General features: G+C 48.4%; 1 protein-coding gene across 2 annotated transcripts in view; it reads left to right on the forward strand.

The window, feature by feature from the left end:
* atp2a3 (ATPase sarcoplasmic/endoplasmic reticulum Ca2+ transporting 3) overlaps window positions 1-14,053 on the forward strand; it is a 164,050-nt gene that overhangs the window by 51,841 nt on the left and 98,156 nt on the right. For both annotated transcript variants that reach the window (XM_078422743.1, XM_078422742.1), the window contains exon 4: window positions 6,668-6,769. In XM_078422743.1, the coding sequence (XP_078278869.1) occupies window positions 6,668-6,769 (102 nt within the window). The remainder of the gene's footprint in view (window positions 1-6,667; window positions 6,770-14,053) is intronic.

The raw sequence follows: 14,053 nt of genomic DNA on the forward strand, positions 1-14,053 counted from the left end.
TCTTTATTGGATGTTGGCATTAAAATGAAGTTCAAGTACAAGTTTCTTTAATATAATGGGTGAGGTTTAGACTGATTTGTAAACCTGCATCTGAGTAGGACTGGTAATCTTTTGTGGCGTGTGTTGCACCAATAATACTTCCCACTATTGTTTGGCCTATCAGCCTTTGGCCATTGTCCCTCTGTGTCCCACTGTGTCTGAGGCCAGTTTAACTTAGTAATAACTCTTGTAGTTACTCTTGTAGACACTGCAGTAAGAAGTCTGCTTACATGCAGAGTGAGTCTGAGGTTTCTCAGCTGCAATCCTTCACTGGCTTAGGAGATGTCTCAAGTTGTTGAAATAAAACGTGTTTAACTGGAATAGGTTCTGCTCGGGGTGGGATTTGTTAAACAAACTTGAACAGCAAATTGATGAAAAGCGAGGTGGGTCTGCTTGGTATGTTTGCCTTTGATCAAAAGTGCACGCGTTTCTTCGTAGTCGTGTCATTTGTTTGACTGCATCTCGCAGGAGGGGGGTGGTGGGGTGCAGTGTGAAGGGAGAGGAATGGGGAGCGTGTGAAGCCCGACACACACACGCACACACACACACACCCACATGCGCGCACACCCGCACACGCGCACACACACACACACACACACACCCACATGCGCGCACACCCGCACACACACACGCACACCCGCACACGCGCGCACACACACACACACACACACACACACACACACACACACACACACACACACACACAGCTGGTTTTCAGAGAATGAAAAAGTTGCTGCGACGATGTGGATAATTTTCGGTTGCATGACTTTGCCTTTATGCAAATTAAGGCTCAAAATGAAGCAACATGCAAATACGCAGCGTTTGTGGCATCTCTGGAAACTGAGGTGGAGGCATTTGGAAGGGGCTCACTGCTGGCTGGGGTAAACCCACCACGGACCCAGCCGAAACGCCGGCTCCTGCCGTCAGGGCATCAGACCGGGCACTAAACTTCATTGGGCAAAGTGGCCGATCTCTGTGTGTTCCTTTTTAAAATTTGAGCCAAGTTGAGGAAATCCTGTTTACCCGGAGCCTGCCTGTGGCTGATTATTTGCCTTGTTTTTATGTTCTGACTGCTTCCCTCGGCCATGTGTGAGCTCAGAGTTTGGCAACTCTCCCGAGCCTGTTCTGAGCTTTGGGCTGGGAACATTCCTCCTCCTCCTCGGCAAACTCTCTCTGCTCCAGATCCTTCTGCCTCTTCCTTGACTGTCCACTCACCAGCTCCACGTAGCCTGGAGAAAGAATCAACCTTCTACCTCTGACTGTTCATGGGGGCGCTTGTGGCATTTAGGTGGGGCTGGCTGAGGGGTGTATTCGTGTTCAAGTTGTGGGAGCAGAATTGGGCCATTCAGCCACTCTGCCATTCAATCATGACTGATCTTTCTTCCCCTCTCAATCCCATTCTCCTGCCTTCTCCCCATAACCCCTGACACCCGTACCAATCAAGAATCTTATCAATCTCCACCTTAAAAATATCCATTGACTTGGCCTCCACAGCCTTCTGTGGCAATGAGTTCCCCAGATTCCACCTTCTGACGAAATAAATTCCTCCATCTCATTTCTAAAGGTACGTCCTTTTATTCTGTGGCTAGGGTCTCTGGTCCTAGACTTCCCCACCATTGGAAACATCTTCTCCACATCTACTCAGTCCTGGCCTTTCACTATGTGGTAAGTTTCAATGAGGTTCCTCCCCTCGTCCTTCCAACTCATTGTGTCGGACAATGGGTTGATTTACAGGTGGTAACACCGAATTCTTAACACGTTGCAGGATGTGGGGAAAGCGTGGACTAGAGTACAGCGTGACCCTCAGCGTGGGGCAGTCTTGTCCAATATAAAACCAGTTGCAGCCATATCCGTTCATGCATGTGGAGAGTTCAAAACCAGTGGGGGCAGTGAGTCGATGGCCTGCTGTGCCATTCAAGATTCAAGATATCTTTATTTGTCATCCAAAAAACAAGTTTTTTGGACGAAATTTCGTCACCCACAGTCCAACAATAAGAGCAATAAAATAAGCAAATTACACAACCCCAACCAACACAAAACCCCCCAAAAAGAAACATCCATCACAGTGAGTCTCCTCCAGTCCCCTCCTCACTGTGATGGAAGGCCAGAATGTCTTTTCTCTTCCCCTGCCGTCTTCTCCTGCGGTCAGGCTGTTGTCGTTGCCATGTTCCAGGCTGCGCCGGACGGTGAAATGTCCGCAACGGGCCGACCCAAGCCCCGCTGCAAGTCGGGGCGGTCGTGGCTCCCGACATTGAAGCCCCCGCCGAGCAGAGAAAATTCCGTGGCCTATTTCAGGCCGCGCCGGACGGTGAAATATCCGCGGCGGGCCGACCCAAGCCCCGCGATCCGGGGCGGGCGAACACGCTGCCGCTGCCGGAGCTCCCGATGTCGGCATCCACGCGGCCCGAGCCTAAGGCGAGTCGCAGCCGCTCCCGCAGCCTCCGAGAACGGCCGGCTCCGCTGATGGTGAGTCTGGTCCGCGGGCTCAGCGAACCAGAGCCCTGGAGGCCGCCAGCTCCAGGAGTTGGGCCGATGGTAGACCGCAGCAGGAACGGAGACACGGCCCAGAACACAAAGGTCGGGTCTCCGTTCGGAAGGGACACATATTTACAATGTTACAGTTCCCCCCCTCCCCCCCCACATACACACATAGTACACAACCACAAAAACACCACATCACAACTACAATTAAGACAACAAAAACAACAAAAACACAAAGACAAATGGACTGCAGGTAAGCCGCAGCTGCTAGGGCAGCGCCGCCATCTTCAACACACTTCCATCTGATCTCCTACCTCTGACACTTCTTTCCCTGACTTATCTCCTTATACCTCCATTCCCTCAGCACACAGGTGATCTACCAGTCTCCGTCTTGACCATGATCAATATCTGAGCCTTCAGGCCCTTGCAGGGTACAGAATTCTTGGGTTTTGCCAGCCTCCGACGGAAGAAATGGCTGCTCAACTCTGTCCCAAATGGCTTGCCCACATTCTGCAGAGATGCTGCTTGAACTGATGAGTTGTATGGCAAGGCCAATGGGTTTCAGGAAGGCCCGAGAGTGTCTCTCACCGAGATGAAGATCGTCCTGAAGCACTTGATGTTCGCTTCAGTATGTACCTGGGAACAGCCTGTAGATCAGAGAGTCCCCCCTCCCCACCACAGAATTCATAAACGTTTTAGTACAGATACAGTTTTAGTTTAGTTTTAGATACAACTTGGACACAGGCCCTTCAGCCCACTGAGTCTATACCGACCAGCAATCACCGGTACACTAGCTGTATCCTACATGGAAACACGTGGAGGCAATAAAAGTGCCTGAATCCTTGCTGGGCCCATCATTGGCTACAGTGTTTTTGTACTGTTGTATCTTTAGCTGATTTCTATTTGTCGCGTGCTGGATGAAAATATTGACACTGACGATATGGAATGTGGGAATGTAAAAGCAGCTCAGAAGACTATCGGAACACAGCTACCAGCCTTGGAGGACATCTACAATACACGAGGCCTCAGAAAAGCCACCCATTCACAAAGACTCCTCACACCCCTGCAAATAGTCTGTTCGAAATTCTACCATCGGGCAGACGCTACAAGGCCTTCTACGCCCACACCTCCAGACTCAGGAACAGCTTAATCCCCAGGGCCATAGCTGCTATGAACGGGTCCTGCTGAGCCGGATGGTCACATCGCACAGCGAACCGGCACAGACCTACTTGAACTTTATTCTGTTTTAAACTGTTTCTAATTTTGTTTCACTGGGTTGTATAAATTTATACTGATTAGCTAATTAATGTATTGCATCGTATGGAAGGCGCATTCCCAATCTCGTTGTACCCCTGTACAATGACAATAAAGATATATTGTATTGTATTGTAAAGCAAAATAACAACTGGATGGACAAAACTTCACTGAGCGTCTAGTTAATGAGGAAAGAGAGTATGAACCTGAAGTCTGAGTCTTCAGTCTGAAGAAGGGTCTCGACCCGAAACATCACCCATTCCTTCTCTCCTGAGATGCTGCCTGAACCTGAATGATTATCATGACATCACTGATTAGGGTAAGGAATTTATTCACAAAATGCTGGAGTAACTCAGCAGGTCAGGCAGCATCTCAGGAGAGAAGGAAGTCGTTGAGGAATGTCGTTGAGCAAGATAGCAAGATCTGCTCTTGCTCAGACTGGTTACTTCACAAGCCTTTCATGGAATTAATGCTGGATCAAGGCCAACAAGTAATAAGAAGAATAACTTATTATCATATCATATTATATATATACAGCGCGGAAACAGGCCTTTTCGGCCCACCAAGTCCGCGCCGCCCAGCGATCCCCGTACATTAACACTATCCTACACCCACTAGGGACAATTTTTACATTTACCCAGCCAATTAACCTACATACCTGTACGTCGTTGGTGTTAAAAGAGGAATATTGGCTCAAAGGCCGGTGAATGCACATGCTCATCTCCTGACAGTGCCACGTCAGGCAAAGCCTGGGGTTCATAGCTGTGCAATGAGTTTCTACCAACAGGTGACATGCGATGGCAAAAGAAAATCAAAAATTGCATATGGTGGGAAATGTGAAATCCAAACCGAAAATGTTGGAGACGCTCAATGGGTATTCACAAGGAGACTAGAACCTGCAGGCAATGGTGTTCCCAAGTACCCACTGTGCTCATGTTTGGAAGTCATGGCCCCATGTGTCAGGTGCAGTCAGGAGCCTGATGAGTACCTGCAGTGCACGTTCAGGGTAACAGGTACCATGGTGCACTGACGGTGGAGGGAATGTACTGAAATGGGCAGGTGGTTCTGGATGGTGCCGACCAGGGGTGTTGTTGCAGGGTGGATGGTGAAGCTCTCTCATTTACCTTGATCATTGGTGAGCAAGATGAGAAGAAAGCTGCTTGATGCCGTGAGTGGTTCCCCACCTACAATATATTGTGGTGTCTTTAGGACATCGCCGGGCCAGGACAATAACTTGCCTGTACCATAACTTGCAGGAAAACCTGTTGCACATCTTGTTGGGAAAGGGCATAGGGGTGGGGGCTGCAGCTGCATTGTTCTTGCAGGGAGTCACACCGCTGAAAATGAAAAGCGAAATTACCTCTGCTATTTGTTGGGCTGTTACTGTTCAGTGACTCATTCGGTGGATTTTAAACTGTGGCAGCAGAGGTGACAGCTTGTCACCACCACCTCAAAAGCAATGAATCAATGGTTAATGTACTTCATTGTCACTTGTACCTTGGCAGAGTGAAATTTTTAAAATATGCAGTTCAGTAACAATCTTGCTGTACATTAGGCGCAATCCTACTCGAGTACATGAGTATAAGATAGTGGATGCCACGTAAACAGTACAGTACACGAGAGTTCCTGTGTTTCTAGCGCCATCTAGTACCCTTCAAGTTCAGATTTGTCAAAAATGTTGGAGTTTTAACTTGGCCATAAAGGCCCATTGCCCCGGCAGCAGCACAGGGTTGGAGTTGCAGGGCTTGTCCTGGCCCGGCGATGTGTTGATGTGCTCCGCGCTGCTGCAGGCTGCGTCTGTTCCGTGTGAAAATTGAGCCCCAGGCTGCTGCAGGGCCTGCAGCAGCGGCTCCCATCCACCGCGCCTCATTGCAGGCACATTGCACATTGGCCCCTGAGTGTGTCATCCCAAGCCTCCGTCAGCCATCGCTCAACCAAACTTTTTCACCCAGAGAGTTGTGAATCTGTGGAATTCTCTTCCACAGAAGGCAGTGGAGGCCAATTCATTGGGTGTTATCGAGAGAGTTAGATTTAGCTCTTGGGGCTAAAGGAATCAGGGGATATGGGGGAAAAAGCAGGAACGGGGTACTGATTTTAGATGATCAGCCATGATCACATTGAATGGCGGTGCTGGTTCGAAGGGCCAAGTGGCCTACTTGCACCTATTTTCTATGTTTCCATCTCGGAGAAAACTCACGCGGTCACGGGGAGAGCGTACCAACTCAGTCCGGACAGCACCAACCCACTCTGCTGCTGTACCACTGTGCTGCCCCAGAGAAAGCTGATGGTTCTTCATTCATACTGGATTGTTTAACCGTTTCCCTCGCTGTTCATTCTGCACGATTCCATTACCAGACCCTTGCATCGGTGATTGGATGTCGTGGTAGAACAGGGACAAGAAAAGCAAGTCCCCTTGAGTATTCATTTTGGGATTGTGCAGCTTATTTTGTTCACTATCATTTGATTCTACGAAGATAGACGCAAAACTCAGCGTGTCAGGCAGTATCTCTGGGGGAAAGGAATAGGTGACATTTCAGGTCGAGACCCTATTATTCTAATCTTTACTATTTATTGGAATGGCTTTTAAGAATTCTGAGTCTGTGTTAAAGAGTCTGTATTTAAAAAAAACAAGGTGTGCTGGAAATACTCAGTAGCATCGGCAGTGTCTGTGGAAAGTGAAATGGACTTAATGTTTTGGGTCCAGTCCCGCCGCCAGGGTTGTGTAGACTGTCATTTCTAGGGAATCTCCAGCCCTAGAAGGGTGGTCAGTAAATCATGGCAATGAACTCCTTAGTGCACTGGTTTGGCCCAGTGGCCTGGCCTGGCTAATCCTGTGGGAGAACAGCTGCATCTGCAAAGATATCGGGGACTCATGGCTGCTTTTGTATTCCAGGTCTTGGCTTGGTTTGAGGATGAGAAAACCGTCACGGCTTTCGTGGAGCCCTTTGTGATCCTCCTGATCCTGATAGTGAATGCTCTAGTTGGCGTTTGGCAGGTAAGAACTCTATGTTGCAACATTATTCTCCCACCTTTGGTTTCATTTCCCCCTACCCACCCCGTTGTGCTTCTCCATCCAAATCTGGTCGTATTTCCCAGCAGGTTTAGTGTCGAGATACAGCGTGGAAACTGGCCCTGGAGTCCACAAGGACCAACGATCGCATATACACTAGTTCTACCCTGCACGCCAGGGATAATTTACAGAAACCAATTAACCTGCAACCTACAAAATTCTTAAGGGGTTGGACAGGCTAGATGCAGGAAGATTGTTCCCATTGTTGGGGAAGTCCAGAACAAGGGGTCACAGTTTAAGGATAAGGGGGAAGTCTTTTAGGACCGAGATGAGAACGTTTTTTTTCACACAGAGAGTGGTGAATCTGTGGAATTCTCTGCCACAGAAGGTAGTTGAGGCCAGTTCATTGGCTATATTTAAGAGGGAGTTAGATGTGGCCCTTGTGGCTAAAGGGATCAGGGGGTATGGAGAGAAGGCAGGTACGTGATACTGAGTTGGATGATCAGCCATGATCATATTGAATGGCGGTGCAGGCTCGAAGGGCCGAATGGCCTACTCCTGCACCTATTTTCTATGTTTCTATGTAAACCTGCACGTCTTTGGAATATGGGATGAAACTGGAGCATCCGGATAAAACCCACGGGGGGTCACAGGGGGAAAGCACAAACTCCGTACAGACATCACCTGTATTTAGGATCGGACCTGGGTCTCCGGCACTGTGAGGCAGCAATGGTGCCGGACTCGGCTTGGATGCTGTGCTTTATAAATGAATGTTGGTGGAGGGACCCTCAATCCGCCACCCTTCACAAGTAGCCTCATCAGCAATAATCATGAGCAGCAACCCATCCCCTACCAGGCCTTGAGACATTGTAAGTGAAAGCCTGGAACGGAGGGAAATTCAAAGGAGATGATAAAGCACAGATGACATCTCACCAAATCCACAAATGTTTTATAGGTGCACGCAAGAGGACAAGGAAGGAGAGGGAGGGGGCAAGGATTAGGGACCAAAACCGTGCCCTGCATATGGAGGTGGGGGCTGTGCAGAGAGTTCTGAATGAACACTGCACTGTCTTTACAAAAGTGGAGAAAAATATTAAAGTTGGGAGTTAAGGAAGGATGAGTGTAAAACATTGAACAGGATAAACTTTGTGAAAAAGGAAGTATTAAAAGATTTAGCATTTTAGAAAACGGATATATCTCATGAAACAGGGAATTAAAGGAAGCAGAAAAGGAAACTTCAGAGGCTCTGAGTTCCATTTCCTCAATCTCCCCATTGACAGGAAGGTGTGGGAGGGGGACTGCCCGAGTGGTGCTGTTGTGTAAAGGGGGAGATGATCTGAGTAATTACAGGTGGCTGGTATAACTTCAGTGATGGGAAAGTTATTGGATCAGTTCTAATGGTCAGTGCGGACCTTCATTTGGGAAGATGCTGTTTAATCTGGGACAATGGGCATAGGTTTGTAAAGGGAAGGCTTCGTCAGCCTAATGACTTGAATTCTATGAGGAAGTAGCAAGGAGGATTGAAGGGGCTGGTGAATCTTTTGCCAAACGTGACAAGGTCCCACGTAGCAGACTGGGCAAACATATACAAACTCAAGGACCTCAGAGAGACTGGATCATAAATTGTCCCAGTGGGCGGAAACGGAAGTGGTTAACGAGTGTCTTTGTGATAGGAAAGCTTTCATTAGTAGAGTTCCACGGGGCTCAGTATTTAGTCATTTGCTCTTCATAATGTATATAAATCATTTAGACTGATGTACAGGGAGCGGTAAAGAAGTTTGCGTGTGCAACAAAATTTGACCGTGAATTGGATGAAATTGACAGATGTGGGAAAGACCACAGGGAGACATAAATAGTTTCATACTTGGGGAGATAAATGGAAAATGCACAAGATCGAGAACGCAGGAACATAGAAGAAGGCAGTCAGGACCTTCAAGCCAGCTTTGCCATTCAATATAATCCACGCTGGCTTCAACATCTCCTCTGTGCCTCTATTCCTTGATCTTTCAAATATTCATCTACCTCCACCTTAAATGCATCGAATGATGTGGCCTCCACATTCGTGGGGGACCGAGAGCCTCACAGATGCACTGCCCTTTGAGAGAAGTAGTTTCACAGTGCCGCAGCGGTAGAGTTGCTGCCTTACAGCGAATGCAGCGCCGGAGACTCGGGTTCGATCCTGACTACGGGCGCCGTCTGTACGGAGTTTGTACGTTCTCCCCGTGACCTGCGTGGGTTTTCTCCGAGATCTTCGGTTTCCTCCCGCACTCCAAAGACGTACAGGTATGCAGGTTAATTGACTGGGTAAATGTAAAAATTGTCCCTAGTGTGTAGGATAGTGTTAATGTGCGGGGATCGCTGGGCGGCGCGGACTCGGTGGGCCAAAGGGCCTGTTTCCGCGCTGTATCTCTAAATCTAAAAAAAATCTAAATCAATGCAGCTCTGTTTTGAATGTAACCAATGCCACACTAGTTGGACCACAACTCGACTGGTCACCACCGGAAAGGAGCAATGGCACTGGAGTTGGTGCAGAGGAGACTTGCAAGGATGTGTCCAGGACTGGAAAACCTTAATGTGAGGGAAGATGGGATAAGGTATCATTACTTTCTCTTGAAACAAAAACTGCTAATTGGTAGAGGGGTTATAGGGGAGCCGTGAAGGAAAAAAAACGTACACCCAGAGGGCAAAAGGTGTCGAGAACTCTGTCTGAGTAGAACTCGGTAGGTAGTGTGGCATGGTTGTGGCATCCAACTAGTGTGTGGCATGGTTGCAAGAGTATTTGGATATGTACTTGAAGGTCTGTGAGCTGCAGATCTACAGTCCCGGTGCTAGGAGGGGGCGTTGGGCAGGGACATATTTTCAGAATGGCGTCATGGGCTGAACAGACTTGTTGGTAAAGTTTCTCTGATCCTGCAACTGCACCTCTTGTTGTTTCTCCGTTGGAATGTTTAGGAATTGCTGCAAGATCAGGGTGGGGACTGGTTCCTAAATAATTGCTCTGTACACAGACATACAGATCATTAAACCGGGGGGGGGGGGCGAGGCGGGAAGTGGTGTTTCACTGCTCCAGAACTGGCCCCATTCTTGTACCGTATGGAAATAAACCATTAAGGAGTCTTCCAAATTTTCCACAACACCAAATGAAGTTTAGTTTAGTTTAGAGAGAGTGCGGAAACAGGCCCACCGAGTCCGCACCGACCAGTGATCCCCGCACAATAACGGAAGCCTGCACACACGAGGGACAATTTACACTTATACCAAGTATACAAACCCAGGCCAATTAACCTACAAACCTGTACGTCTTTGGAGTGTGGGAGGAAAGCGAAGATCTCCGAGAAACCCACGCAGGACACTGGGAGAAAGCACGAACACTGTACAGACAGCGCATGTAGTCAGGATCGAACCTGGGTCTCCGGCGCTGTAAGGCAGCAACTCTACCGCTGCGCCACCCTTTTCAAGTTCACATTGAAGAAAATAGTGACAGAGTATGTTAATAAATCTGAAGAATGGGTTATAAATGACACATGTCAAAATAGAAACATTTAAGTGGTGTTTTGCTCATGGAATTAGTAGGTCACTTCTTGCTTGGAAAGTTAAAATGGGTAGCGTTACAATCAATTTAGGGGTGCACATAGTCTCAAATTATTCAAAGTTGCACCTTGAGAGAGTATTTTTTCCCAAAAATCTACTTCATTCAGAATGAAAAATATATACAAAAGAAGAACAGTGCACGAACTCATCTGACATTCTCATTTCCTATACATTCATTAGTGTCATATGCATCAGTGTTTGCACCCTGTCCTTGAGATCGGATAAACGCAGTCTCTTTCCCAGAGTCGGGAAATGGAGAACCAGAGGGTGTAGGTTTAAGGTGTTGGGGGGGGGGGGGAGATTTAATGGGAACCCGAGGGGTAACTTTTTTACACAAAGGGTGATGGGTGTATGGAACTAGCTGCCAGAAGAGGTGGTGGAGGCAGGTACTATTGCAACATTTAAGAGACATTTAGAGGCATATGATCCAAAAGCAGGCAGGTGGGACTAGTGTAGATGGGGCAGCTTGGTCGGTGTGGACAGGTTGGGCCGAAGGGTGATGACAATGACTCAAAAACATCACACTTTGAATCAGTGGTTGAGAAGGGAGGAAATGGAGGTTCAACATCAATGGTAGGGGAACTGCTGCATCTGGCACAGACAGACTAAGCACCTGAACTGGTCAGAGAAGGGATGTGTGGAAGAACGGTCGTGATTACCCAGCCACACTGTCGGGGTGACAGACCGAGGCGATGGATGAGGGAGCGTCTACAGATGTCATCACTATTAGTAGAAATGAAAGCGGAAGGTTTTGGAAGCGAGTTTGCAATTACAGGTCGAGTGTGTTTGGGAAGGAGAGCACTTGCTGTGGGGTGGAAGGGAATGCAGGGTTGTGCTAGCTTTGGTCCCCAGAATGTAAAGCCATGATGATGAACACAATGGAGATTCCTTCTCTCCAGAGATGCTGCTTGTCACGCTGAGCTACTCCAGCATTTTGTGTCTACCTTCGATTTCAACCAGCATCTGCAGTTCGTTCCAACACATGATGAACATAGTTCTACATCCAAATTAGATGTTGTTGTTGTTGTTGTTGTTCGTCCTTCGGGTTCGAAGATGACCATGACTTCACTTTTCGACCGCTGATTGGGATCGCTGCCAGCGGTATGCTGGCCGAGGTTGAAGTCATGACTTGCGCTTGACTTGGATTAAAGTGAGAGGGAGTTGCGCAGACCCTCGGCCTCGCTCTCTCGTCCTGGCCTATCGGGTTCCAGCAGCAAGACATAGTTGAGATGGTTGGGGACAGGTCAGGGTGCAGTGGATGGTCAGAAGTGTCCTACGTGTCTCACTCTGCCCTGTTTGCGCTCCACGGCGCTTTGCTGGGATCGTCTTTCTGCCCGTTGAACCTTCTGGTGGTTTCCTCTGCGCAATCCGCCGAACCCAGGCTTCACGTGCTAGGTAGACAAGCCCTAAAGCCGCTGGAACCAAAGACCTGCCGACTGTACATGTGGCATGCACTAAGATACTAAGTTGGGAGGCTTAGTAGTACAGAAAGTCACAAAAGGGCATGGATTACAGCAAAGGCAAATCTATGATAATTGAAATTCAACCCAGGTCCAAGGAAGATAAATCAAAAGGCGCTGTTAGTTAATGCTGAGAATTGTAGAGAGGAGAGGAATGAGTGTTTGTGTCTCGGGGTTTAAGCTAGTTGATAGATGGAAAGCAATAACAAAAGTGCTCATGGAATGGTTGTCTGTTCTCGAGGGAACTGGAATATCAAGATGAACCGTATTTGGAATGTTCCGACCACCCGCAACTGCAATGTTAACAATTGCAGCTTATCAAACATTACGTAGATCTGCTGTGGTTCAGATGATTGTAGGAATGATACTGAGCATTGAAGGGATTAAATTAAAAATACCCATTGTTCGAACTTGGGATTTATTCACTTGAGCTTACAAGGTACAGGAGGTACTGAAAGTGATCTCACGGTAGATAAACATGAAAAAGGAATAGTTATAGCAGATAGTTATAGAAAAGGCTGTTTCCTCTTTTAGGAAAATCCAGAAATGACAAAAATAACTTAGACGTGGCAATTATTTACACGTGGAGTCAGAAAGCACATTTTCAGGGAAGGACAGTTGAAATTTGGAGGCTTCTCTTCCCCCAAATGTCATAGATTCTGGATCAATTGTGAACTTTTCCAGACAGATTTCCTGGTATGGTGTTGGTATTGAGCAATAGTGGTGCTAAGTTGGATACAGTAGATGGTTTTGAGAGTAGAAAGGGAGCAAGAAATGGTGTGATCTGCTGTTCCTTCTAGATGAAGATTAACTACTGAGATATTTATTCACAAAAAGCTGGAGAACTCAGCAGGTCAGGCAGCATCTCAGGAGAGAAGGAATGGGTGATATTTCGGGTCGAGACCCTTCTTCAGACTGATATCAGGGGGGCGGGACAAAGGAAGGATATAGGTGGAGTCAGGAAGATAGAGGGAGAACTGGGAAGGGGGAGGGGAATAGAGGGACAGAGGAACTATCTAAAGTTGGAGAAGTCAATGTTCATACCGCTGGGCTGCAAGCTGCCCAAGCGAAATATGAGGTGCTGTTCCTCCAATTTCCGGTGGGCCTCACTATGGCACTGGAGGAGGCCCATGACAGAAAGGTCAGACTGGGAGTGGGAGGGGGAGTTGAAGTGCTCAGTTGAAGAGATCAGGTTGGTTAAGGCAGACTGAGCGAAGGTGTTGAGCGAAACGATTGGCGAGACTGCGTTTGGTTTCGCCGATGTTAAGAAGTTGACATCTAGAGCAGCGGATACAATAGATGAGGTTGGAGGAGGTGCAGGTGAACCTCTGTCTCACCTGGAAAGATTGTTTGGGTCCTTGGATGGAGTTGAGGGGGGAGGTAAAATGACAGGTGTTGCATCTCCTGCGGTTGGAGGGGAAAGTGCCCGGGGATGGGGTGGTTTGGGTAGGAAGGGACAAGTGGACCAGAGAGCTACGGACGGAACGGTCTCTGCGGAACACAGAAAGGGGAGGGGATGGGAAGATGTGGACAGTAATGGGGTCCCGTTGGAGGTGACAGAAATGTTGGAGGATGATTTGTTGGATACGCTGGCTGATGGGGTGGAAGGTGAGAACAAGGGGGATTCTGTCCTTGTTATGAATGGGGGGAGGGGGAGCAAGAGCGGTGCTGCGGGATATAGAAGAGGCCCTAGTGAGAGCCTCATCTATAATGGAAGAGGGGAAGCCCCGTTTCCTGAAGGATGAGGACATCTCTGATGCCCTAGTGTGAAACATCTCATCCCGGGCGCAGATGCGGTGTAGACGGAGGAATTGGGGATAAACTACTGAGATATGTGTGCTTGTGCAAATGGTATTCCACAAGGATTTGAGCTGCAACTGCTGCAGGGTCGGGGAGGGGGAATCAAAGCACCCAGGCGGTCACAGGGAGAACGTGGGCGGCACGGTGGCGCAGCGGTAGAGTTGCTGCCTTACAGCGAATGCAGCACCGGAGACTCGGGTTCGATCCTGATTCCGGGCGCTGTCTGTACGGAGTTTGTACGTTCTCCCCGTGACCTGCGTGGGTTTTCTCCGAGATCTTCGGTTTCCTCCCACACTCCAAAGACGTACAGGTATGTAGGTTATTTGACTGGGTAAGTGTAAAAATTGTCCCTAGTGTGTGTAGGATAGTGTTAATGTGCGGGGATCGCTGGGCGGCGTGGACCCCAGTGGGCCGAAGG

The sequence above is a fragment of the Rhinoraja longicauda genome, chromosome 26 (genome assembly GCF_053455715.1).
Source record: "Rhinoraja longicauda isolate Sanriku21f chromosome 26, sRhiLon1.1, whole genome shotgun sequence".
Taxonomy (NCBI): Eukaryota; Metazoa; Chordata; class Chondrichthyes; order Rajiformes; family Arhynchobatidae; genus Rhinoraja; species Rhinoraja longicauda.